This window comes from Camponotus vicinus, unplaced genomic scaffold (assembly GCF_025532165.1).
Source record: "Camponotus vicinus isolate PSW18456_S1 unplaced genomic scaffold, iyCamVici1.0 SCAF_7, whole genome shotgun sequence".
In the NCBI taxonomy this organism is placed as follows: Eukaryota; Metazoa; Arthropoda; class Insecta; order Hymenoptera; family Formicidae; genus Camponotus; species Camponotus vicinus.
Window position 1 is genome coordinate 9,754,520 of NW_028141979.1, and position 27,316 is coordinate 9,781,835.

Genomic DNA, 27,316 nt, shown 5'->3' on the forward strand with positions numbered 1-27,316 from the left:
GGTAAATCGCGGGGAATGCGTCCGCTATCCGTGCTGTCGAAAAGAGTTGTCGAAACCGCGTAAGACATCCCCGCAATCGATCTCCGGACAATTTTCGTCTGTAATTAGCGTGTATGTGAGCATGTGACCGTGTGCGTGTGACGACGTGGCAAATGTCGTGCTGTCCTTGTCGCTCTTGATACTGGTACGAATTGCGTTTATTGCGTGGTATTTGCGTGGTATTTGTCGTACGTTGGAGTGTGTCGCGGTGCATAATAGATTAAGAAAGTGTCGAAATTCGAGGGTTTCGCGTAGATAGAAAGCGTTACGCCGAAAAGAGGCGAAGCGGCGTCCGACGGCTATCGAATTCCGAGTGAATCGATCTTGCTCGTAGCAAGCGAGATTTTTCGTCTTCGCAAATCGCTTGATTACTATCGCTCAATTATTAACCTCATTTCAAACATAGTGCTGTCGATTAAAAGAGCGAGTAACAAAGGGAATAGATCTGTTAAATGCGTCCTCGAGGAGATTGTCGAAATTTCCGTTACGCTCTCGAAACGCCGTTCGGTTTCGCAAAGTCCGGCCATAAAAACGGGCCTGGAGGACGATAAATATCTCCGCTGTCTTATGATCTCGATTTCGTATTGCTATTGTTATCACCGCTGTCGATCTGTTGTACGTTATTTCAAATTTTCGCATTTATGTTAAACTCAGTTATATTTCGTTAATTCAGTCTCGCTAATTTATGTCATTATTACTATTTCTTTCTAGAACTTGTTATTTCTTTCCCTTTATATTCTTTTCTATTATATTTCTTTTATTTAAATAAATTTGTTACCTTCTCTTTTATATTAAATTCGCGTAATTTATTTGAGTGTTCGTTTCTCGTGTGTGTTAAATTCCGTTGTGTTCGTCAATTTTCATAATCACCGACAGCTTCGCATAAAATAATTCTAGATCCTTTTCAACGGACCCTGCCCCTCTACCGTTAGGTGAGCTGGTCGGCCCGTGGCGAAACAGGCTAACGTTCTTCGCGTTATTCTGACGATTTTGCGAACTGATACGTGGAAGACCGTATCTGGCGCCCATCTTCGAGATTTCGAGACGGCCTTCGCTTCGCCGCGGCGCGCGCGAGAACACCCTCCATCTTAGTTCCTCCGAGCGCGAGTATCTCTATCCGCCTTGTGTTTTTGACGGCGTTTTCGATCCCCATTAACATCCTCCTCTCCAACACCCGAGGAGGATCGAAAAATTAAAATAAAAAGACGTCGCAATATATATATAACATAACCATTAAAATGTTTGAGAAATGAAGGTATATTCTGAACAACGCGATTTTATACATGATATGGACTATATGTTTACTAACATGTTATTTTCAAGATCAATCTGTTCCTTAAGTAAGAAATGTATTAAAGACATACAAACACTGAACGGAAATCAAATATCATCAAATATTTGAAATTTTGATAATGTAGCGGATTGTATCAAACATTCGAACAAAATTCTAAAAACAATTATGTTAATATTTTTATAACACATCTTTTTGAATAAAATGTTAATTTTTTATTATTTGTTGTTTATTCGTTCGTTACACATTCAAATTAACATATCCTACTGGCCCTAGATATTCATTATAAAAAATATTTTAAAAACAAAACACAGGTAATATTATACGTTTTTAAGATAAATAATTTTATAGCTTAGCTAATGGGATAATATTTTATATAGCTTAGATAATTTTATAGCAATAATATAAAATTAATTACACAATAATTTTATAATGGCAAAATGAAATTTAGCTTATAAATTTTACACTTTCTATATGTCAAAATGGTCGAAACATGCTATTACAGTACAATCGTAAATGTCTTCATTTCTATTAACTGTAATGTATGCAAAAGATAAAAATAATATTTACAATAAAATGAGTTAGTCGATTTGAAAATTAAAGAAAATGTCTTTTCTAAAATAAAAGCGTTACCTGTTACTCCACACAATTTTGTATGTACATTTAAAGAAAGAAAGACAAATATTTTATTATATATTTAATTCCTTATCCTACTAGTTGAATTAGCCATGTTTAATATCAGATTTAACACCAAAAGCATTCAATCGCGAACTTATTGCTTCAAGAGACTATCATAAACTGATGGCTCTGTTGGCATTCCTGACAGTATATAGAAGGTACGTAGTGTTATATAAATAACGTCTTGATTATACGTAGCACAGGATATCTTACATATCGACAGAAGTCAATAAGTATAAACTTGTTTATGATTTTTATTCCATTTTCGTATATGAAGCTTTTATTTATAAAGACAATTTTTCTAAGAAACTATTCGCGAGAGAAAATTAATTGAAGAATTATAATCGCGCTTATACTTGCATGTATTGGCCGATCTTTTTTAATTAATATCTCGAAATTTTACGTGGTAGTTTTCAAAATAATATAGGATTTCTTAGTTCAGTTTAGCGATATTTACTTATGGTTTTACTTTGTTGCGAGATACTGGAAACACCCTGTATATGTATGTATCTGTGTAAAATAAACACATGTAAATATATAATCAACATCTATGTATTAAATTTACAGAATAATACAGAAAAATAACACAATATAATATTTAATACAATGTAATATTAGAAATATACATAATATTCATAATATGAATTATATTGTAATGTAATATAATAATTTTATACAATATTATACAATATAATATTTTTATACAATATTATGCAATACAACATTTTTAATATTATATTGTACAATTAATATTATATTGAAAAAATACAATTAAACAATTATTAATCTTTATATGACATTAGTGAATAATTAAGTATATACATTTATAAATATTATCACAATCATTTATTCTGTATTTTTAATTTCTAAATAGTTAATTTCTTAGAAATCTAGTTATTCAATTATTGAATAAAGATCGAAAATATTTTGTCTGTTTTTCGATCTCCGACCAGCGTGTTTCCATCTTCTGTTCAATATCGGTAATTGAAATGATTGAACTTTTGAGCTCTTTTTTTACAAATTCCTTTATCTAAAATGGATTATATTAATAATTATTATCAATAAATGATTTCGTATTTAATAATTGTACTGTCACACATACAGAGTATCATTATGAACAGAATTATAGAAAAATATTATATAAAATATAGAAATTTGATTTATTTAAAATTTACCTCGACCAACTGTCCCTTAGAATACGCATTGTTAATTATAACAATTAATGTTACAATCTCATTGACTTTTCTATAAAAAATAAAACAATACGTTTATAATTAATTCGTACAATTAATCTTCACATCTATATGTGTGGTATATCTTTATTAAATAATATTGTTACCCGTGTCTTATTGATTTGTAATTATTTAATAAACTTGTAAGCATATATTTAGTATGCCACTCAATGACAGAAAGAAAAATATTAGCATTTAAGGCATAAGCTCGCTTCGTCAGTCCAAGCTGATGACCAGATAGATTGAATAATTCGAATAAAATTTGCGATAATTTTATTTTTAAATAATGGATTATAATTTCAGAATTTTTACTACAAGCCAAACATTCTAATATTTTATCATTTCCTTTCATGTAATTATTAAAAACTTTATTCCATGTATCACGATCTGCCGTTTTCAAACCATTGCAATATGTCCACCTCTTCCAACCAGGCAAAAGTCTACAGAAGACAGTCCAGAAAAGAAATAAAAATTTTCTAATCGAAATTGTGTTAATAGTTTCTTTAGTATTTTATAAATAATTTTTTGATATAAGTGATAACTAATTTCTCAAACATATGCAGAATATAAAAAAATTATCCTAGAAAAAGATTAAAATATTATGAAAAGAAGTACTTGTTTTCTTTAGGATTTGCTAGATGCCATTTCAAATGACGCTTAGACTTTTCTTCGCAAGGATTTTCATTTATAATACAATCCCACTTTGCGAGTTCTTGTTTTAAGCATTTAGCATGATCGCTGATGTGACTTTCGTCATACAGATTCCAATAATTAGATCTAAAATTCTGCATAAAATCAAACCTTAGCACTCCCTAAAATTTAATAACTATCATTATATTTAGTTTATTCATTATTTACAAGAACAGATATAATGTACGCGCAAATAAACGTTTTTCCTAAATAATTTTCTTTCATATTTCTTTAATATTTATGTGACTTCGTAGCATCAATATCATAATAAGTAGATTTACCAATTTTTTATTTGGGTGTGAATAGTTGTGTATATATTTTACCATCTAAATAGGTATGGATTTTATATCATTTAATGAATTTTTAGCACACATATCGATATATAAAATGTTTCATAAAATTGTGCTAACGTTCGTGAGTGGGTAGAACGCAATAAACTGAACAGAATGATTCTTTACCATTCTACAATTTTCGTAATAATTATTGAAATATTAATTAAAAATGTGAATAAGCGCGCGTTTCGCGGGACTATATCGTAGGATATGCGCGATAAGTGTGCCAGCGGCGAATGTCGCATAGCAATGAAAAAACAAGAGTCGAGGCACGCGCGATCAAGCTTTAGGAGACACTTTGTACATATATTTTAGTCTGTGCATATTGATGTATCGATTGATGTATCGATTTTGATATATGATTTTTATTATTATTTTCTTAATTTAAATCTGTGGCGTATCAAATATAGATTTTAAGTATTTTTAACTTTAAATATCAATTTCCTTTATAAAACAAGCATTTACAAGTGGATTATTATATATTAAATTATTATGTGTTGTATAATGTAAAGAGATTATCTTAATATTATATAAATCAGTTTCTCTGCAAAATGTTTGTATATTTTTAACATCGTAAACATTCGAATACTACGAAAGAAAATTAATATAAGAAAGATAATTGTGTTACATACTATGTTTTATAATTTCCTAAAACTAATTAAATATTAATTACACAATTTATCAACAATTATCACGTAAATACTAACGTATTATTATTATAGAAAAATAACTTGCTGAAATATTCAAAATTTATGTGATTGTATTAAATGTAAAGAAAAGATATATAACAAATATGTAACATAAGCGCCTTTGAATTTAAATTTCTGAATTTTGGTACAAAAAAAGTTAAATAATAATGTATAATTAATTTTTTTTGTTTAACTCACTACATATATCTATTTTTAAAAGAATTCATTATTATGATATGAAATCGTTGTATTATAAAATAGATAATTGATGTAATGGATAATTTTTTTATAAAAAAATGTAATTATATCTATATATATACCTTAAATTCAGGATAAAAATTTAAGAATGGAAAGATGGTCGACAAAAATTCAAATGCTTTGAGCATAGGATACCATGCTATATAATCTCTTTCCTGTGTCAAATAAGAAGCAATTTCCCAAAATACGGAGAATTCAAGTTTCTTCTCGATCGCAAAATGAAACGCATCATTGATGATTTGCGCTCGATTGAGAACATGTATATTACTATATTTTTGAGAATTTAAGTATTGTGCAATTTTTCGCCAGTTCGCAATATCATAATTGATGCGATAGTATCCTGTTATAAAATAAATTACTTTTGTCGATTATTAAATACTTTGAAATGATATATATTGATTAAACATATTTCGATATGTTAAAGATATTTCAGTATTAAACATATTATTATTATTAGAGAAGTTTGCATCTTCCGTTTTTTATTATTTAACATGAAGGTTGTATCAGCAATTCTACATATTACAGTAAGAAATGAAAATTTCAAATATATTGTTAAAATTTCAATATTCTTGCAATATCTTTTGTTATATCTTATATTATATTTTATATATTATATATATGAGTTATAATACATCTTACGATTATTTTTAATTAAAATTGATATCATATATGATATATATTAAATATATATATATATGTATGTATGTATGTCTGTATGTATAATAATTGAACAATTCTGACGATTTGGATATGCAATTTAGTGCAAACATAAAATGGCTTCGACTACAAACGTTATATATGTATATATATATATATATATATATATATATATAATAATTATACAAATATATGTATTTATATATTGAAATATATATACTTTAAATTATATACAGGGTGTCCTAGACCACCCGTACACCCCTTTTCTTTCAAAAACTAAGCATTTTAGAGAAAAATGTTTTAGACAAATGTTGTTTGGTTTCGAGGGGGCCATAAGATGGTACCATTGGTTTGACCTTAAAGAGTCATTTGAAGGTCACGTGAAGGACACTTCAATTTTTTTAAATAGAATACCCTATATATTTTTGCACATTCTTGTAGCCCATCTCGAGAGCTTTCTAAAACACTATAATTAAGTTAGTTTTCATTAAGTACTTTCCGAGTTATGAGGCTTGAAATAATTTCTTAATTTTACGTAAATCATAAAATATCTTGTAAAATATTCATTTTTCGATTATCTTACCTTAATATTTTTATGTACAAAATAATAAGAGGAATCAATTGGTGTAAAAGAAACACAGTTATTTTTAAGAAAAATAATGTAATTTGTAATTAACAATTACATATTTTTTCTTAAAAGTTTCTTTTACACCAATTGATTCCTCTTTTTTGTACATAAAAATATTAAGGTAAGATAATCGAAAAATGAATATTTTACAAGATATTTTATGATTTACGTAAAATTAAGAAATTATTTCAAGCCTCATAACTCGGAAAGTACTTAATGAAAACTAACTTAATTATAGTGTTTTGGAAAGCTCTCGAGATGAGCTACAAGAATATGCAATAATATATAGGGTATTCCATTTAAAAAAATTGAAGTGACCTTCACGTGTCCTTCAAATGACTCTTTAAGGTCAAACCAATGGTACCGTCTTATGGGCCCCTCGAAACCAAACAACTTTTGTCTGAAACATTTTTCCCTAAAATGCTTAGTTTTTGAAAGAAAAGGGGTGTACGGGTGGTCTAGGACACCCTGTACAATATAATTGTAAATTTATTATTATATAATAGATAATATAGATAATATAGATGTAAATTTATTATTCAATATTTACCAGCTTGTTGTAAATTGAAAATAATCCATTGATTTTTTTCAAGAAAGAGTTCAGTTTTTGAATGCCATGATGTTAACAAAATATTCGTCCAAGTTATGGTGAAATTGGGATTCGACTCCGTAGTATAACTAACAGGAATATAATATTGTTCCTCATCTAATTTGTTGCGAAATTGTACCGATACGCTTACAGCATCAGTAGAATAATTTCGCGTCACCTTCAATGCGGAAGGATACCTCTGCATAATCCACGAATTTATCGTATCTTTTATATTAAAATCATACTTAAAATTCAATTCAATCATCTTAGATCTCATAGCGTCCCATAAATGATCGGCAGTTGTTGCTTTAGGCTTACGAAGTCTGTAAGATTTAACATCATAATAATTTTAACACTATACTAAAAATGATAAATAAATAATAAGGAAAGAGATCATAATTTACACAGAATTTATTTTCTTATTTTAATCTATAATGTAACTTCTACAGAGATAGAAATTTATGAACTTTACTATAATTGTACATATATAGAAATTTATGAACTTTACTATAATTGTACATATATACAGGGTGACCCATTTTAACTTAGGCAGCCAAATAACTCGAAAAATAAGCAAGATAGAGAAAAATGTTTTAGACAAAAGTTGTATGGTTTCGAGGGGGCCATAAGATGGTATCATTGGTTTGACCTTGAAGAGTCATTTGAAGGTCACGTGAAGGTCACTTCAATTTTTTTAAATGGAACATCCTATATATTTTTATACATTCTTGTAGCTCATCTCGAGAGCTTTCCAAAACACTATAATTAAGTACATTTTCGTTAAGTACTTTTTGAGTTATGAGGCTTGAAATAATTTCTTAATTTTACATAAACCGTAAAATATCTTGTAAAATATTCATTTTTCGATTACCTTACCTTAATAGTTTTATGTACAAAATAATGAGAGGAATCAATTGGTGTAAAGAAAACACATAGTTGTTTCGAAGAAAAAATATGTAATTTGCAATTAACAATTCCATATTTTTTCTTAAAAACAACTATGTGTTTTCTTTACACCAATTGATTCCTCTCATTATTTTGTACATAAAAGTATTAAGGTAAGATAATCGAAAAATGAATATTTTACAAGATATTTTACGGTTTATGTAAAATTAAGAAATTATTTCAAGCATCATAACTCAAAAAGTACTTAACGGAAAGGTACTTAATTATAGTGTTTTGGAAAGCTCTCGAAATAAGCTACAAGAATGTACAAAAATATATAGGGTATTCCATTTAAAAAAATTGAAGTGACCTTCACGTGACCTTCAAATGACTCTTCAAGGTCAAACCAATGATATCATCTTATGGCCCCCTCGAAACCATACAACTTTTGTCTAAAACATTTTTCTCTATCTTGCTTATTTTTCGAGTTATTTGGCTGCCTAAGTTAAAATGGGTCACCCTGTATATGTATATATATATATATATATATATATATATATATATATATATATATATATATATATGTACATACGTATATATATATATATTTTCTTATTAATATATATTAATACATATTTATTAGTAATTATATCAGAATTTGTCGTGACTGAATAAATAATAATTATAATTTCTGTATTACAAAATTTTAGAGTGTTTATATTCTATGTATGTACAACTACATTCTCTAAATCATTCAATTTAAATTGTTTGTTATTTAGAAAATATAAATATCTATTATATATTTATTAATTAAAAAGTTGAAATTCAATCTTAACAAAAATTCATAAATATAAAATAGCAGTATAAATTTAAGCTTTTAAATATCTATGTCATTTAAACATTAAAAAACTGGAAATATATTATTAAATTTATTTTTTATTCTGATTTTTTTTCCTTTTCCTCTATGATGTATATATTACATTACAATACATTATTACATTACAATACATTATACTTACTGATTATCCAAATATTTCATGAATCCCTTTGAAAATATATGAAGTGGTAATGTTCGTATTAACATGCGCCATATAATGGATCCTATAATGTTTGAAAGAAAAAGAATTTAGTATATTTAAAATGTCTTTACTGCAATGTGCAATAAAGGTTTGTGAATTTATATGTAATTAATAAAATTAAATATATTACACCCAAAGTTTGTGTAATTAAATCTAAGTAAGCAGCTATAAAAGATTGATAAATACAATTCAACGAAAAAATTTGTAATAATAGATAAATAGTGAATGATTAAAAATTTGTTAAATATAATAAAGACAATTATAAGGAATCAGTTAACTTTATATTTTATTATGATTTTTTGAAATCTTAGATAAACATGTATAGTTATAATTTAAAAAAAATTACACATTATACAATTATTCAAAAATTATATAAAAATTTAATTTTAAAGTTAGATATTACTACGTTATTGAAAATATTATGAAAAAATATATTAAATTTTACAAATGAAAGGCCTTGCACGGTTCTTTCTATGGAAATTGAATTTCGAAGAAATTTGAATTTTGATTGAATTTGCTGAATTTTGGAAATAAATAGTTTACGTGAAAACACAATAAAAATTTAAAAAACGTCAAAATAAATGTGATAAGGTTGATGAAGTGGTTTCTTCACTACAAGTATTCAAATATCGAAATAAGGCGTTATTTCAATACTATTAAGGAAAAGTAGAAATAATATATTAAATAAAGTAATTAATATATTAGAATGTCATACACAGTTGATCATTTTTATTAATATATTTTACTAATTTATTAACATGGAAAAAATGTGTGTGTAGCAGCATCGCCGCTGTCGTCGCCATAACATGCTATTTGATATTTGATAAAATATAATTAGTTGAAAATATAGTTATTATATAAGTTTTCCCTAAGTCTCCCCCTTCGGATGGAAGAGGGATACAACTTTCCTAATTGCTTTAAAAGACTAGCCTCTCAAAATAATTAAACACCTGTTTCATGATTTTTTGTAATTTTTGAACCGTTTCTGTAATATAGTATATGGGAAATTTATGGACACCCTATATATACATTTATGTACATATTTTCCACGTAAATATAATATCTATGTATTAATAAAAGTAATCAACTGTGTGTGATTCTATTCAATAATACATTATTTATTTTCCCTCAGTAGTAATGAAATAACGCCTTATTTCGACAATTTAACGCTTGTAGCGACGAAATGGCTCTATCAAACGATATCGCGGTTAATGTGACTTTTGATTTGCCACAAACTATTTATTTCCAGAGTTTCTACAAATTTCACCAAACGTCAAAATTCAATTTCCATAAGAATTGCACAGGGTCTTTTGTTTATAAATGACTTTTCTCATTTTCTATGAAATTAACATTCAGAAATTTATAATTATTTAATTGTTTAATTATGCAGTGTTACACGCATACCTTTGATATGAAAAAGAGAAGACTGTATATAATTTTCAAGATAGCTTATACTATATTCTGTAGTAGATTTTATAACAACATAAGTATTCAGATAGAGTAATTCATGTTGAACTTGAACTACAAATAAATCCATCATCCGGGAATTTGGCAGAGCCTAAAATCAATTCGATATAATCATAACTTATCATAAATAATCAAAAAGAAAAAGTTTTTCGTACATATCAAAATTAGCTTATTATATGCTATTGTTAAGAATAAAGTTTTTATGTGTGTTTGTGTGTGTAAATTTTTCTACGATAATTTTCATACAAAAACATATACATATTTAGTTCTTATTAAATTTCTTTCACCAGAATTCTAGAAATTTTAGAGACTTGGATTCTTATAATTTCTTATATTTAAGCAATAAAACAGAATATTTGCACAAATATTTAACAAATATTTATATTGCTAAACCATTAATCATTTGACTGCGTATTCAAATAGCGTTAGTAATAAAATAACCTTGCCGATAATGTATGCTTGACAAAATATATTAAATCCTTCGTTTAAACATGTATGAGGCCAGAAGTAGGTTGGTCTGAACAGATTTCTAATATATTTTTGTACCATCCCACGTGCAATTAAGCGCGCAATTACCGTTTTGTATGCGACAGAATCTAATTCTTCATTATAAGTGATATCTGCTTCTGTAAAAATAATTATATTAATATGTATGAAAAATTTATGATATTAATATAATTTCTTATGTAAATGGATTACAATATAATATGTAATTAAAATAGTTCTTAAAATATATCTATATTTTTAACTATATATATTACCGATAAAAAATGAAACCCAAACTCTGTTCTATATCATTTTGTAAATCTGGGATTACGACATGATCCACTTTGCTCTCATATGAAACAGAGGTCCGCGCAAGTCCTCTCCTCAAAATATTCCAATTACGAATGTATACACTAGTGGAAGAAATAACAGTTTTCGCAAATTCTAGATGCGATTCCGATTGTGGTCTGAACCATATGGATGAACGAATTGTTTCATTATCCGAGAGGATGATCTGATGAAAACCGGATACCAGAAATGCTACGCTATCTATGGAGATCAAAGGAGTCTCATGAAAATATGTCCATATCATATTATCGTTCGTCAATTCAGTATCTCGTATATTTCGGCATATTTGACAAAGCTTTGTATTTTGGATGATGTATTATGCAAATAATAAAAGTAATTTTTAATTCTGACTTGTCCCAATATGGAAATATTTGCTGTTTTTTCGTTTGATACCAATTTCTTCGCTGGGATATCTGTTGCGATTAACCACCTGCCGTATTTTAATGACATATTTCAGGTAATTATTAATTTTAGATAATTGTAAGCGTAGAATGCACAAATGTACAATTTGTTTTTCATATTTCATATATTCTTCTACTTACTCGGTTTCTTCATCTTCGTTTATGTACGGAGTTCCGAAAGATTCCCTTACGATATTAATTGAGATTTTATACAGTATATATAGATCGTACATTCCACGCAACAAGACATCACCGAAATCGACAATATTGTTTTTAATAAAATTTGTTGTTTTTGTTTTATAAAGCTTACCATTATTTTGATTCAACTTTGAGTACATTATAATTGTTGTATCCGGTACATAAAAACCTATGTATCGTTTTGCATGAGAAATATTTAAAGTGATTATGCATACGCTATGGAGAAAATCATTGTCTAACATTATCTTCATATTATAATGTGTCGGAAGTATATAATCTGATATATTGCTTGATGTATTGTTTAATACACTGCGCACTGCGATTTTCGATTCTTCATCGATTCCTTTGATTTTTGATTCTTCATTATCCACATGACTCGCTGTTGCATGGCAAGGTATATTATACTATTACTTAATAATAGTTTTAAGAATGTCATGTTGAATTTCACTCGGATATCTATAAAAAACGTTTCTTCAATAAAAACAAAAGTATTTACAAAGAGTATGCAATAAAATCGATTTTTGTGTGAAAAAACGTTCAAGAGAATTTACAAAACACTTTATAAGAAAATACGATTAATTTAAAAAGAAATTAAAATAATACAGTTTAATAAATAAAGGAATGATTAGAAAAGATATATATAAAAATTATTAAAACGACATATGAAATATTTTTTTCGGACTTGAATATTAGGAGACATGAAGGATGTATTTAGATAATTCCAGTAGGACAAGCACAATAAACATAACTCTTATTTATCTCATATTTGTCCTAGTACAATTACATATTTCAATGTACATATATATATATATATATATATATATATATATATATATATACAGGGTGACCCATTTTAACTTAGGCAGCCAAATAACTCGAAAAATAAGCAAGATAGAGTAAAATGTTTTAGACAAAAGTTGTATGGTTTCGAGGGGGCCATAAGATGGTATCATTGGTTTGACCTTGAAGAGTCATTTGAAGGTCACGTGAAGGTCACTTCAATTTTTTTGAATGGAATACCCTATATATTTTTGTACATTCTTGTAGGTTATTTCGAGAGCTTTCCAAAACACTATAATTAAGTACCTTTCCGTTAAGTACTTTTTGAGTTATGATGCTTGAAATAATTTCTTAATTTTACATAAACCGTAAAATATCTTGTAAAATATTCATTTTTCGATTATCTTACCTTAATACTTTTATGTACAAAATAATGAGAGGAATCAATTGGTGTAAAGAAAACACATAGTTGTTTTTAAGAAAAAATATGGAATTGTTAATTGCAAATTACATATTTTTTCTTCGAAACAACTATGTGTTTTCTTTACACCAATTGATTCCTCTCATTATTTTGTACATAAAACTATTAAGGTAAGGTAATCGAAAAATGAATATTTTACAAGATATTTTACGGTTTATGTAAAATTAAGAAATTATTTCAAGCCTCATAACTCAAAAAGTACTTAACGAAAATGTACTTAATTATAGTGTTTTGGAAAGCTCTCGAGATGAGCTACAAGAATGTACAAAAATATATAGGATGTTCCATTTAAAAAAATTGAAGTGACCTTCACGTGACCTTCAAATGACTCTTCAAGGTCAAACCAATGATACCATCTTATGGCCCCCTCGAAACCATACAACTTTTGTCTAAAACATTTTTCTCTATCTTGCTTATTTTTCGAGTTATTTGGCTGCCTAAGTTAAAATGGGTCACCCTGTATATATATATAAAAATTAATAAATATAAGACTCGAAATATAAAATTAAACAAAAACTTATATTTAAAATATAATATAATTAAATAATTAAACAAATACTTATATTATATATATATATATGGGGAATTCTTTTTTAAATCAGCCACCCCCCCTGCCCATTTCAATTTTGGGGAAAAAAATTTTTTTAGCACACGAAAAAATTTGTCAAGAAGTCTAGTTTTTGATGCCGTTAGGTGTTTTTAAAAAAAAAAATTTTCTAACCTCAAAAAAACTGTCTAAAGTGAGGCATCTCGCAAAAAAATGCCATTTTTTAGTCAAAAATGATCGATAAAATTATAATTCGTCAATAATTTTGACCAAATTACTCATTAAAAGTATTTTGGGGGTCGCTGAACAAGAATCCGATGTCAGATTTCAAATTCAAGATGGCGGATCCAAGATGGCGGACAATATTTTTCTTACTGTTGACCGATTTCTACTAAATTCTGTATGTAGGGGTTTTTGGGATCGCTGATTACGATTCCGATTTTGAATTTCAAATTCAAGATGTCTGATCCAAGATGGCGGACCTTAATTTCAAATTCCAGATTGCGGATCCAAAATGGTGGACAGATATTTTCTTATTATTGGCTGATTTCTACAAAATTTTGTAAACGGAAGTTTTTGAGTTCTCTGATAACGAATTTGAGCTCAGGTTCCAAATTCAAGATGGCGGACCCAAGATGGTACATAAATGTCTGTTTTTAAAAAAGTAATGTCCGCCGTCTTGGATCCGCCATCTTGAATTTGGAACCTGAGCTCAAATTCGTTATCAGAGACCTCAAAAACTTCCGTTTACAAAATTTTGTAGAAATCAGCCAATAATAAGAAAATATATGTCCACCATTTTGGATCCGCAATCTGGAATTTGAAATTAAGGTCCGCCATCTTGGATCAGACATCTTGAATTTGAAATTCAAATTCGGAATCGTAATCAGCGATCCCAAAAACCCCTACATACAGAATTTAGTAGAAATCGGTCAACAGTAAGAAAAATACTGTCCGCCATCTTGGATCCGCCATCTTGAATTTGAAATCTGACATCGGATTCTTGTTCAGCGACCCCCAAAATACTTTTAATGAGTAATTTGGTCAAAATTATTGACGAATTATAATTTTTTCGATCATTTTTGACTAAAAAATGGCATTTTTTTGCGAGATGCCTCACTTTAGACAGTTTTTTTAAGGTTAGAAAATTTTTTTTTTTAAAAACACCTAACGGCATCAAAAACTAGACTTCTTGACAAATTTTTTCGTGTGCTAAAAAAATTTTTTTCCCCAAAATTGAAATGGGCAGGGGGGGTGGCTGATTTAAAAAAGAATTCCCCATATATATATATATATATATATATATATATATAATATAAGCATTAAAATGTATGAGAAATGAAGGTATATTCTGAACAACGCGATTTTATACATGATATGGACTATATGTTTACTAACATGTTATTTTCAAGCTCAATCTGTTCCTTAAGTAAGAAACGTATTAAAAACATACAAACACTGAACGGAAATCAAATATCATCAAATATTTGAAATTTTGATAATGTAGCGAATCGTATGAAACATTCCAACAAAATTCTAAAAACAATTATGTTAATTAGAAAAAACAATAGGCAATAGAGAGCATGGGAATTAAATTTGACTTAAAGTAAAGTAAATAATCAGGCAATTATGTTAATATTTTTATAACACATCTTTTTGAATAAAATGTTAATTTTTTATTATTTGTTATTTATTCGTTCGCTACACATTCAAATTAACATCTTACTGGCCCTAGATATTCATTATAAAAAATATTTTAAAAACAAAACACAGGTAATAATATACGTTTTTAAGATAGATAATTTTATAGCTTAGATAATGAGATATTATTTTATATAGCTTAGATAATTTTCTAGCAATAATATAAAATTAATTACACAATAATTTTATAATGTCAAAAAGAAATTTAGCTTATAAATTTTACACTGTCTATATGTCAAAATGGTCGAAACATGCTATTACAGTACAAACGTAAATGTCTTCATTTCTATTAACACTGTAATGTATGCAAAAGATAAAAATAATATTTACAATAAAATGAGTTAGTCGATTTGAAAATTAAAGAAAATCGTTTATAAAAGAGAAAGTCTTTTATAAAATAAAAGCGTTACCTGTTACTCCACACAATTTTGTATGCACATTTAAAGAAAGAAAGATAAATATTTTATTATATATTTAATGCCTTATCCTACTAGTTGAATTAGCCAGGTTTAATATCAGATTTAACAACAAAAGCATTCAATCGCGAACTTATCGCTTCAAGAGACTATCATAAACTGATGGCTCTGTTGGCATACCTGACAGTATATTGAAGGTACGTAGTGTTATACAGGGTTTAGCAAAAGTGTGGAAACCCCTTAATATTTCGAAAAATACGCATTTTAAAAAAAAATGTTTCGTACAAAAGTTATAGGGTTTTATGTGGCGCATTACACAGCAACATTATTATGACCTCGAATAGCGTTGTCAAGGTTATGTGAAGGTCACCTCCAACTTTTTAAATGGGACACCCTATATGCTTTTGCATATTCTTGTAGCTTATCTCGAGAGCTTTCCAAAACACTATAATTAAGTTAGTTTTCATTAAGTACTTTCCGAGTTACGAGGCTTGAAATCATTTCTTAATTTTACATAAACCATAAAATATCTTGTAAAATATTCATTTTCCAATTATCTTACCTTAATACTTTTATGTACAAAATAATGAGAGGAATCAATTGGTGTAAAGAAAAAACAGTTGTTTTTAAGAAAAAATATGTAATTTGCAATTGACAATTACATATTTTTTCTTAAAACCAACTGTGTGTTTTCTTTACACTAATTGATTCCTCTTATTATTTTGAACATAAAAGTATTAAGGTAAGATAATCGAAAAATGAATATTTTACAAGATATTTTATGGTTTATGTAAAATAAAGAAATAATTTGAAGCCTCATAACTCGGAAAGTACTTAATGAAAACTAACTTAATTATAGTGTTTTGGGAAGCTCTCGAGATAAGCTACAAGAATATGTAAAAGCATATAGGGTCCCACTTAAAAAGTTGGAGGTGACCTTCACATAACCTTGACAACGCTATTCGAGGTCATAATAATGTTGCTTGTGTAATGCGCCACATAAAACCCTATAACTTTTGTATGAAACATTTTTTTTTAAAATGCTTATTTCTCAAAATATTAAGGGGTTTCCACACTTTTGCTAAACCCTGTATAAATAACGTCTTGATTATACGTAGCACAGGATATCTTACATATCGAACAGAAAGTCAATAAGTTTAAACTTGTTTATGTTTTTTGTTCCATTTTCGTATATGAAGCTTTTATTTATAAAGACAATTTTTCTAAGAAACTATTCGCGAGAGAAAATTAATTGAAGAATTATAATCGCGCTTATACTTGCATGTATTGGCCGATCATTTTTAATTAATGTCTCGAAATATCACGTGGTGGTTTTCAAAATGATATGAGATTTTTTAGTTCAGTTTAGCGATATTTACTTATGGTTTTACTTTGTTGCGAGATACTGGAAACACCGTGTATATGTATGCATCTGTGTAAAATAAACACATGTAAATATATAATCAACATCTATGTATTAAATTTACAGAATAATACAGAAAAGTAACACAATATAATATTTAATATAATATAATATTAGAAATATACATAATATTCATAATATGAATTATATTGTAATGTAATATAATAATTTTATACAATATTATGCAGTACAATATTTTTAATATTATATTGTACAATTAATATTATATTGATAAAATACAATTAAACAATTATTAATTTTTATATGACATTAGTGAATAATTAAGTATATACATTTATAAATATTATTACAATCATTTATTCTATAATTTTAATTTTTAAATAGTTAATGTCTTAGAAATCTAATTATTCAATTTTTGAATAAGGATCGAAAATATTTTGTCTGCTCTTCTATTTCCGACCAGCGTGTTCCTATCTTCTGTTCAATATCGGTAATTGAAATGATTGAACTTTTGAGTCCTTCTTTTACAAATTCCTTTATCTAAAATGGATTATTTTAATAATTATTATCAATAAATGATTTCGTATTTAATAATTGTACTGTCACACATACAGAGTATCATTATGAACAGAACTATAGAAAAATATTATATAAAATATAGAAATCTGATCCATTTAAAATTTACCTCATCCAACTGTTCCTTAGAATACGCATTGTTAATTATAATAATTAATGTCACAATCTCATTGACTCCCCTATCAAGAATAAAACAATATTATAACTAATTCGTACAATAAATCTTCACATCTATGTGTAGCATATCTTTATTAAATAATATCGTCACCTGTGTATTATTGTTTCGTAATTACTTAATAAACTTGTAAGCATGTACTTAGTATTCCTCTCAAGAACAGAAAGGAAAATATTAGCAGTTAAGGCATGAGCTCGCTTTATCGATTCACATTGAATATCAGATACATTATACAAAGATTTAAGTAAAATATTTAATATTTTAGTTTCTAAATAATGGATTATAATTTCAGAATTTTTACTATAAGCCAAACATTCTAATATTTCATCATTTCCTTTCATGTAATCATTAAAAACTTTATTCCATGTATCACGATCTGCCGTTTTCAAACCATTGCAATATGTCCACCTCTTCCAACCAGGCAAAAGTCTACAGAAGACAGTCCAGAAAAGAAATAAAAATTTTCTAATCGAAATTGTGTTAATAGTTTCTTTAGTATTTTATAAATAATTTTTTGATATAAGTGATAACTAATTTCTCAAACATATGCAGAATATTAAAAAAATAATCCTAGAAAAAGAATAAAATATTATGAAAAGAAGTACTTGTTTTCTTTAGGATTTGCTAGATGCCATTTCAAATGACGCTTAGACTTTTCTTCGCAAGGATTTTCATTTATAATACACTCCCACTTTGCGAGTTCTTGTTTTAAGCATTTAGCATAATCGCTGATGTAACTTTCGTCATACAGATTCCAATAATTAGATCTAAACTTCTGCATAAAATCAAACCTTAGCACTCCCTAAAATTTAATAACTATCATTATATTTAGTTAATTCATTATTTACAAGAACAGATATAATGTACGCGCAAATAAACGTTTTTACTAAATAATTTTCTTTCATATTTCTCTAATATTTATGTGACTTCGTAGCATCAATATCATAATAAGTAGATTAACCAATTTCTTATTTGTGTGTGAATAATTGTGTATATATTTTATCATCTAAATAGGTATGGATTTTATATCAATTAATGAATCGTTAACACACATATCTTTATATAAAGTGTTTCATAAGATTGTGCTAACGTTCTTGAGTGGGTAGAACGCAATAAACTGAACAGAAAGATTCTTTACCATTCTACAATTTTCGTAATAATTATTGAAATATTAATTAAAAATGTGAATAAGCGTGCGTTTCGCGAGACTATATCGTAGGATATGCGCGATAAGTGTGCCAGCGGCGAATGTCGCATAGCAATGAAAAAACTGGAGTCGAGGCACGCGCGATCAAGCTTTACGAGACACTTTGTACATATATTTTAGTCTGTGCATATTGATGTGTCGATTGATGTATCGATGTTGATATATGATTTTTATTTTCTTAATTATTATTTTCTTAATTTAAATCTGTGGCGTATCAAAAATAGATTTTAAGTATTTTAAACTTTAAATATCAATTTCCTTTATAAAACAAGCATTTAAAAGTGGATTATTATATGTATATTAAATTATTATGTGTTGTATAATGTAAAAAGATTATCTTAATATTATATAAATCAGTTTCTCTGCAAAATGTTTGTATATTTTTAACATCGTAAACATTCGAATACTACGAAAGAAAATTAATGTAAGAAAGGTAATTGTGTTATATACTGTGTTCTATAATTTCCTAAAACTAATTAAATATTAATTACACAATTGATCAACAATTATCATGTAAATACTAACGTATTATTATTATAGAAAAATAACTTGATGAAATATTTAAAGTTTATGTGATTGTAGTAAATATAAAGAAAAAATATATAACAAATATGTAACATAAGCGCCTTTTGAATTTAAATTTCTGAATTTTGATACAAAAAAAATTAAATAATAATGTATAATAATTTTTTTGCTTAACTCACTACATATATCTATTTTTAAAAGAATTCATTATTATGATATGAAATCGTTGTATTATAAAATAGATAATTGATGTAATGGATAATTATTTTATAAAAAAATGTAATTATATCTATATACATACCTTAAATTCAGGATAAAAATTTAAGAATGGAAAGATGTTCGAAAAAAATTCAAATGCTTTGAGCATAGGATACCATGCTATATAATCTCCTTCCTGTGCCAAATAAGAAGCGAGTTCCCAAAATACAGAGAAATCAAGTTTCTTCTCTATCGCAAAATGAAAAGCATCATTGATGATTTGCGCTCGATTGAGAACATGTATATTACTATATTTTTGAGAATTTAAGTATTGTGCAATTTTTCGCCAATTCGCAATATCATAATTGACGCGATAGTATCCTGTTATAAAATAAATTACTTTTGTTGATTATTAAATACTTTAAAATGATGATAAAAATGATATTAATTATAAACATATTTCGTGATGTTAAAAATATTACGAAATTAAATATATTATTATAATTAGAAATGTTTGCATCTTCCGTTTTTATTATGTAACATGAAGGCTGTATCAGCAATTCTACATATTACAGCAAGAGATGAAAATTTCAAATATATTGTTAAAATTTCAATATTCTTGCAATATCTTTTGTTATATCTTATATTATATATATGAAATTTAATACATCTTATGAATATTTTTAATTAAAATTGATATCATATATGATATATATGATATATTATATATATATATATTTATATATGTATATATATATGTATGTATGTATGTATGTATAATAATTGAACAATTCTGACAATTTGGATATGCTATTTAGTGCAAACATAAAATGGCTTCGACTACAATATAATAATTAGACAAATATATGTATTTTCATATTTAAATATATATACTTGAAATTATATACAATATAATTGTAAATTTATTATTATATAATAGGCAATATAGATGTAGATTTATTATTCAGTATTTACCAGCTTGTTGTAAATTGAAAATAATCCATTGATTATTCTCAAAAAAGTAAAATTCAATTTTTGAATGCCGTGGTGTTAACAAATTATTTGTCCAAGTTATGGCAAAATTGGGATTCGACTCCGTAGCATAAGTAAGAGGTATATAATATTGTTTTTCATCTAATTTGTTGTAAAATTGTACCGATACAGTTACATGATAAGTAGAGTAATTTCGCTTCACCTCCAACACGGAAGGATACCTCTGCATAATCCACGAATTTATCATATCTTTTATATTAAAATCACACTTAAAATTCAATTCAATCATCTTAGATTTCATAGCGTTCCATAAATGATCGGCAGTTGTTGCTTCAGGCATACTAAGTCTATAAGATTTAACATCATAATAATTTTAACACTAAACTAAAAATGATAAATAAATAATAAGGAAAAAGATCATAATTTACACATAATTTATTTTCGTATTTTAATCTATAATGTAACTTCTACATAAGTAGAAATTTATGAAGTTTAATATAATTGTATATATATATATATATATATATATATATACAGGGTGTCCTAGACCATACGTACACCCCTTTTCTTTTAAAAACTAAGCATTTTAGAGAAAAATGTTTCAGACAAAAGTTTTATGGTTTCGAGGGGGCCATAAGATGGTATCATTGGTTTGACCTTGAATAGTTATTTGAAGGTCACATGAAGGTCACCTTCAATTTCTTAAATGGAACCTACTATTTGTCATTACATATTCTTGTAGCTTATCTCGAGAGCTTTCCAAAACACTATAATTAAGTACCTTTTCGTTAAGTACTTTTTGAGTTATGAGGCTTGAAATAATTTCTTAATTTTACATAAACCGTAAAATATCTTGTAAAATATTCATTTTTCGATTATCTTACCTTAATACTTTTACGTACAAAATAATGAGAGGAATCAATTGGTGTAAAGAAAACACATAGTTGTTTTGAAGAAAAAATATATAATTTGCAATTAACAATTCCATATTTTTTCTTAAAAACAACTATGTGTTTTCTTTACACCAATTGATTCCTTTCATTATTTTGTACATAAAAGTATTAAGATAAGATAATCGAAAAATGAATATTTTACAAGATATTTTACGGTTTATCTAAAATTAAGAAATTATTTCAAGCCTCATAACTCAAAAAGTACTTAACGAAAAGGTACTTAATTATAGTGTTTTGGAAAGCTCTCGAGATAAGCTACAAGAATATGCAATGACGAATAGTAGGTTCCATTTGAGAAATTGAAGGTGACCTTCATGTGACCTTCAAATAACTCTTCAAGGTCAAACCAATGATACCCTCTTATAGCCCCCTTGAAACCATAAAACTTTTGTCTGAAACATTTTTCTCTAAAATGCTTTGTTTCCGAAATAATTCCGTGCGTTAATTAAAATGGCTCACCCTGTATACAGGGTGATCCATTTTAACTTAGGCAGCCAAATAACTCGAAAAATAAGCAAGATAGAGAAAAATGTTTTAGACAAAAGTTGTATGGTTTCGAGGGGGCCATAAGATGGTATCATTGGTTTGACCTTGAAGAGTCATTTGAAGGTCACGTGAAGGTCACTTCAATTTTTTTAAATGGAACATCCTATATATTTTTGTACATTCTTGTAGCTCATCTCGAGAGCTTTCCAAAACACTATAATTAAGTACATTTTCGTTAAGTACTTTTTGAGTTATGAGGCTTGAAATAATTTCTTAATTTTACATAAACCGTAAAATATCTTGTAAAATATTCATTTTTCGATTACCTTACCTTAATAGTTTTATGTACAAAATAATGAGAGGAATCAATTGGTGTAAAGAAAACACATAGTTGTTTTTAAGAAAAAATATGGAATTGTTAATTGCAAATTACATATTTTTTCTTCGAAACAACTATGTGTTTTCTTTACACCAATTGATTCCTCTCATTATTTTGTACATAAAACTATTAAGGTAAGGTAATCGAAAAATGAATATTTTACAAGATATTTTACGGTTTATGTAAAATTAAGAAATTATTTCAAGCCTCATAACTCAAAAAGTACTTAACGAAAATGTACTTAATTATAGTGTTTTGGAAAGCTCTCGAGATGAGCTACAAGAATGTACAAAAATATATAGGATGTTCCATTTAAAAAAATTGAAGTGACCTTCACGTGACTTTCAAATGACTCTTCAAGGTCAAACCAATGATACCATCTTATGGCCCCCTCGAAACCATACAACTTTTGTCTAAAACATTTTTCTCTATCTTGCTTATTTTTCGAGTTATTTGGCTGCCTAAGTTAAAATGGGTCACCCTGTATATATATATATATATATATATATATATATATATATATATAAAATCTACGAATCTATCGTGTATATAATACATAATATATAATATATACAATTATTGATTATATACACGATAGATTCATGGATTTTATATGTTATAAAAATAAAAAAAATATATATACATATTATTTTTATAACATATAAAGAAATAATAAAAACATATATACATATATGTAATATATATATTTTTTAGTATATATTTTTAATAAAAATATTTTATTTATATTTTATGTATATATTTTTATTTAATATATATTAATATATATTTATTAATAATTATGTTAGCATTCGTCGTGACTGAATGAATAATAAATTAATTTTTATATTACAAAGATTTTAGAGTGTTTATATTCTATGTTTGTAAAACTGCATTCTCCAAATCATTCAATTTAAATTATTTGATATTTAGAAAATATGAATATCTATTATATATTTATTAAGAAAAAAGTTGAAATTCAATCTTAACAAAAATTCATACGTATAAAATAGCAGTATAAATTTATGCTTTTAAATATCTATGTCTTTTAAACATTAAAAAACTGGTAATGTATTATTAAATCTATTTTATACTTTGATTTATCTTTCCTTTTCCTCTATGATGTATATATTATTACATTACAATACATTATACTTACTGATTATACAAATATTTCACGAATCCCTTTGAAAATATATCATGTGGTAATGTTCGTTCTAACATGCGCCATATAATGGATCCTATAATGTTTAAAAGAAAAAAAATTTAATATATTTAAAATCCCTTTACTGAAATGTGCAATAAAGGGTTGTGAATATATTTGTAACTAATAAAACTAAATATATCACACACAAAATTTGTGCAATTAAATCAAAGTAAGTAGCTATAAAAAATTATTAAATACATTTCAACGAAAAAATTTGTAATAATAGATAAATAGTGAATGATTAAAAATTTGTTAAAAATAATAAATTAGACAATTATAAGGAATCAGTTAATTTTATATTTTATTTTGATTTTTTGAAATCTTAGATAAACATGTATAGTTATAATTTAAAAAAAATTACACATTAAAAAATTATCCAAAAATTATATAAAAATTTAATTTTAAAGTTAGATATTATTACGTTATTGCAAATATTATGAAAAAATATATTAAATTTTACAAATGAAGGGCCTTGCACCGTTCTTTCTACGGAAATTGAATTTCTAAGAAATTTGAATTTTGATTGAATTTCCTTAATTTTGGAAATAAATAGTTTACGTGAAAACACAAAAAAATTTATAAAATGTCAAAATAAATGTCATAAGGTTGATGAAGTGGTTTCGTCACTACAAGTATTCAAATATCGAAATAAGGCGTTATTTCAATACTATTAAGGAAAAGTAAATAATATATTAAATAAAATAAATAATATATTAGAATGTCATACACAGTTGATCATTTATATTAATACATTTTACTAATTTATTAACATGGAAAAAATGTGTGTGTAGCAGCATCGCCGCTGTCGTCGCCATAACATGCCATTTGATATTAGATAAAATATAATTAGTTGAAAGTATAGTTATTATATAAGTTTCCCCTAAGTCTCCCCCTTCGAATGGAAGAGGGATACAACTTCCCTAATTGCTTTAAAAGACTAGCCTCTCAAAATAATTAAACACCTGTTTCATGATTTTTCGTAATTTTTGAACCGCTTCTGAAATATAGTATATGGGATGTTTATGGACACTCTATATATACATTTATGTACATATTTTCCACGTAAATATAATATCTATGTATTAATAAAAGTAATCAACTGTGTGTGATTCTACTCAATAATACATTATTTATTTTCTCTCAGTAGTAATGAAATAACGTTTTATTTCGACATTTGAACGCTTGTAGCGACGAAATGGCTCTATCAAACGATATCGCGGTTAATGTGACTTTTAATTTGCCACAAACTATTTATTTCCAGAGTTTCTGCAAATTTCACAAAACTTCTAAATTCAATTTCCATAAGAATCGTACAGGGTCTTTTGTTTATAAATGACTTTTCTCATTTTCTATGAAATTAACATTCAGAAATTTATAATTATTTAATTGTTTAATTATGCAGTGTCTTACGCATACCTTTGATTTGAGAGAGAGAAGACTGTAAATAATTTTCAGGATAACTATTATATTCTATAGTAGAATTTATAACAACATAAGTATTTAGATAGAGTAATTCATGTTGAATTTGAACTACAAACAAATCCATCTCTCGAGAATTTAACAAAACCTAAAATCAATTCGATATAATCATAACTTATCATAAATAATCAAAAAGAAAATGTTTTTGGTACATATCAAAATTAGCTTATTATATGCTATTGTTAATAATAAAGTTTGTATGTGTGTTTGTGTGTGTAAATTTTTCTGCGATAATTTTCATACAAAAACATATACATATTTAGTTCTTATTAAATTTCTTTCACCGGATTTCTAGAAATTTTAGAGACTTGGATTCTTATAATTTCTTATATTTAAGAAATAAAACAGAATATTTGCACAAATATTTAACAATTATTTATATTGCTAAACTATTAATCATTTGACTGCGTATTCAAATAGCGTTAGTAATAAAATAACCTGGCCATTAATGTATGCTTGATAAAATATATTAAATCCTTCGTTTAAACGTGTATGAGGCCAGAAGTAAGTTGGTCTGAACAGATTTCTAATATATTTTTGTACCATCCCACGTGCAATTAAGCGCGCAATTATCGTTTTATATGCAACAGGATCTAATTCTTCTTTATAAGTGATATCTGCTTCTCTAAAAATAATTATAAATACTAATGTGTATCAAAAATTTTGGATATTAATATAATTTCTTACGTAAATGAATTACAATATAATATGTAATTAAAATAATTTTTAAAATATACCTATATTTTTAACTTTATATATTACCGATAAAAAATGAAACCCAAAGTCTGTTCCATATCATTTTGTAAATCCGGGATTACGACATGATCCACTTTGCTCTCAAATGAAACAGAGGTCCGCGTAACTCCTCTCCTCCAAATATTCCAATTACGTATGTATACACTAATGGAAGAAATAACAGTTTTCGCAAATTTTAAATGCGGTTCCGATTGTGGTCTGAACCATATGGATGAACGAAATGTTTCATCATCCGAGAGGATGATCGGATGAAAATCGGATATCAGAAATGCTACACTATCTATGGAGATCAAAGGAGTCTCGTGAAAACGTGTCCACATCATAATATCGGGAATAAATATATTATCTCGTATCGGCATATTTGACAAAGCTTTGTATTTTGTATGATGCTGTATGGAAATAACAAAAGTACTTCTTAATTCTGGCTTGTCCCAATATGGAAGTATTTGCTGTTTTTTCGCTGGGAAACCTGTTGCGATTAACCACCTGCCGTATTTTAATGACATATTTTAGGTAATTATTAATTTTAGATAATTGTAAGCGTAGAATGCACAAATGTATAATTTGTTTTTGATATTTCATATATTCTTTTACTTACTCTATTTCTTCATCTTTGTTTATGTACGGAATTCCGAAAGATTCCCTTACGATATTAATTGAGATTTCATACTCTATATACAGATCGTATATTCCACGCAACGAGACATCACCGAAATCGAGCACGACAATATTGTTTTTAATAAAATTTCTTGAGTTTGTTTCATAAACCGTACCATTATTATTCTTTAATGTCGATACTATTATACTCGCTGAATCCGGTGCATAAAAACTTATGTATTGTTTTGCATAAGAAATATTTAAAGTAATTATGCATTTGCTACGGAGATAATTATTGTGTAACATTAGCTCTATGTTATAATGTGTCGGAAGTATATAATCTGATATATTGCTTGATTTATTGTTTAATACACTGCGCACGATTTTCGATTCTTCATCGATTCCTTTGATTTTTGATTCTTCATCATCCACATGACTCGCTATTGCCATCATGGCAAGATATATTATACTAATAGTTAATAATTGTTTTAAGAATGTCATGTTGAATTTCACTCGGATATCTATAAAAAAA

The 27,316-nt window shown here is 26.7% G+C and overlaps 1 protein-coding gene and 1 pseudogene across 1 annotated transcript; both read right to left on the minus strand.

Annotated features, from left to right (window-relative positions):
* Positions 1 to 2,906: 2,906 nt before the first annotated feature.
* Positions 2,907 to 12,383, minus strand: LOC145975247 (aminopeptidase N-like; annotated as a pseudogene).
* Positions 12,384 to 17,664: 5,281 nt separating this feature from the next.
* Positions 17,665 to 27,291, minus strand: LOC145974867 (aminopeptidase N-like). The gene is made up of 11 exons (XM_083104936.1): positions 26,786 to 27,291; positions 26,194 to 26,673; positions 25,870 to 26,056; positions 25,369 to 25,519; positions 23,905 to 23,986; positions 20,913 to 21,277; positions 20,041 to 20,318; positions 18,613 to 18,809; positions 18,101 to 18,436; positions 17,942 to 18,011; positions 17,665 to 17,796 (listed from the first exon to the last, which is right to left on the minus strand). The coding sequence occupies exons 1-11, from the start codon at positions 27,283 to 27,285 to the stop codon at positions 17,665 to 17,667; spliced, it is 2,778 nt and encodes a 925-aa protein (XP_082961062.1). The 5' UTR covers positions 27,286 to 27,291.
* Positions 27,292 to 27,316: the final 25 nt, after the last annotated feature.

Bases quoted from the DNA above. Each gene is read 5' to 3' on its own strand.
- LOC145974867 (XM_083104936.1), bottom strand. From the start codon at position 27,285: ATGACATTCTTAAAACAATTATTAACTATTAGTATAATATATCTTGCC. The intron at 25,520-25,869 runs GTTATTTTATTA...AATTGATTTTAG, and splicing joins AAGCATACATTAATGGCCAG to GTTTTGTTAAATTCTCGAGA. The intron at 17,797-17,941 runs GTAAATTTTAAA...AATCCATTTTAG, and splicing joins CTAAGGAACAGTTGGATGAG to ATAAAGGAATTTGTAAAAGA.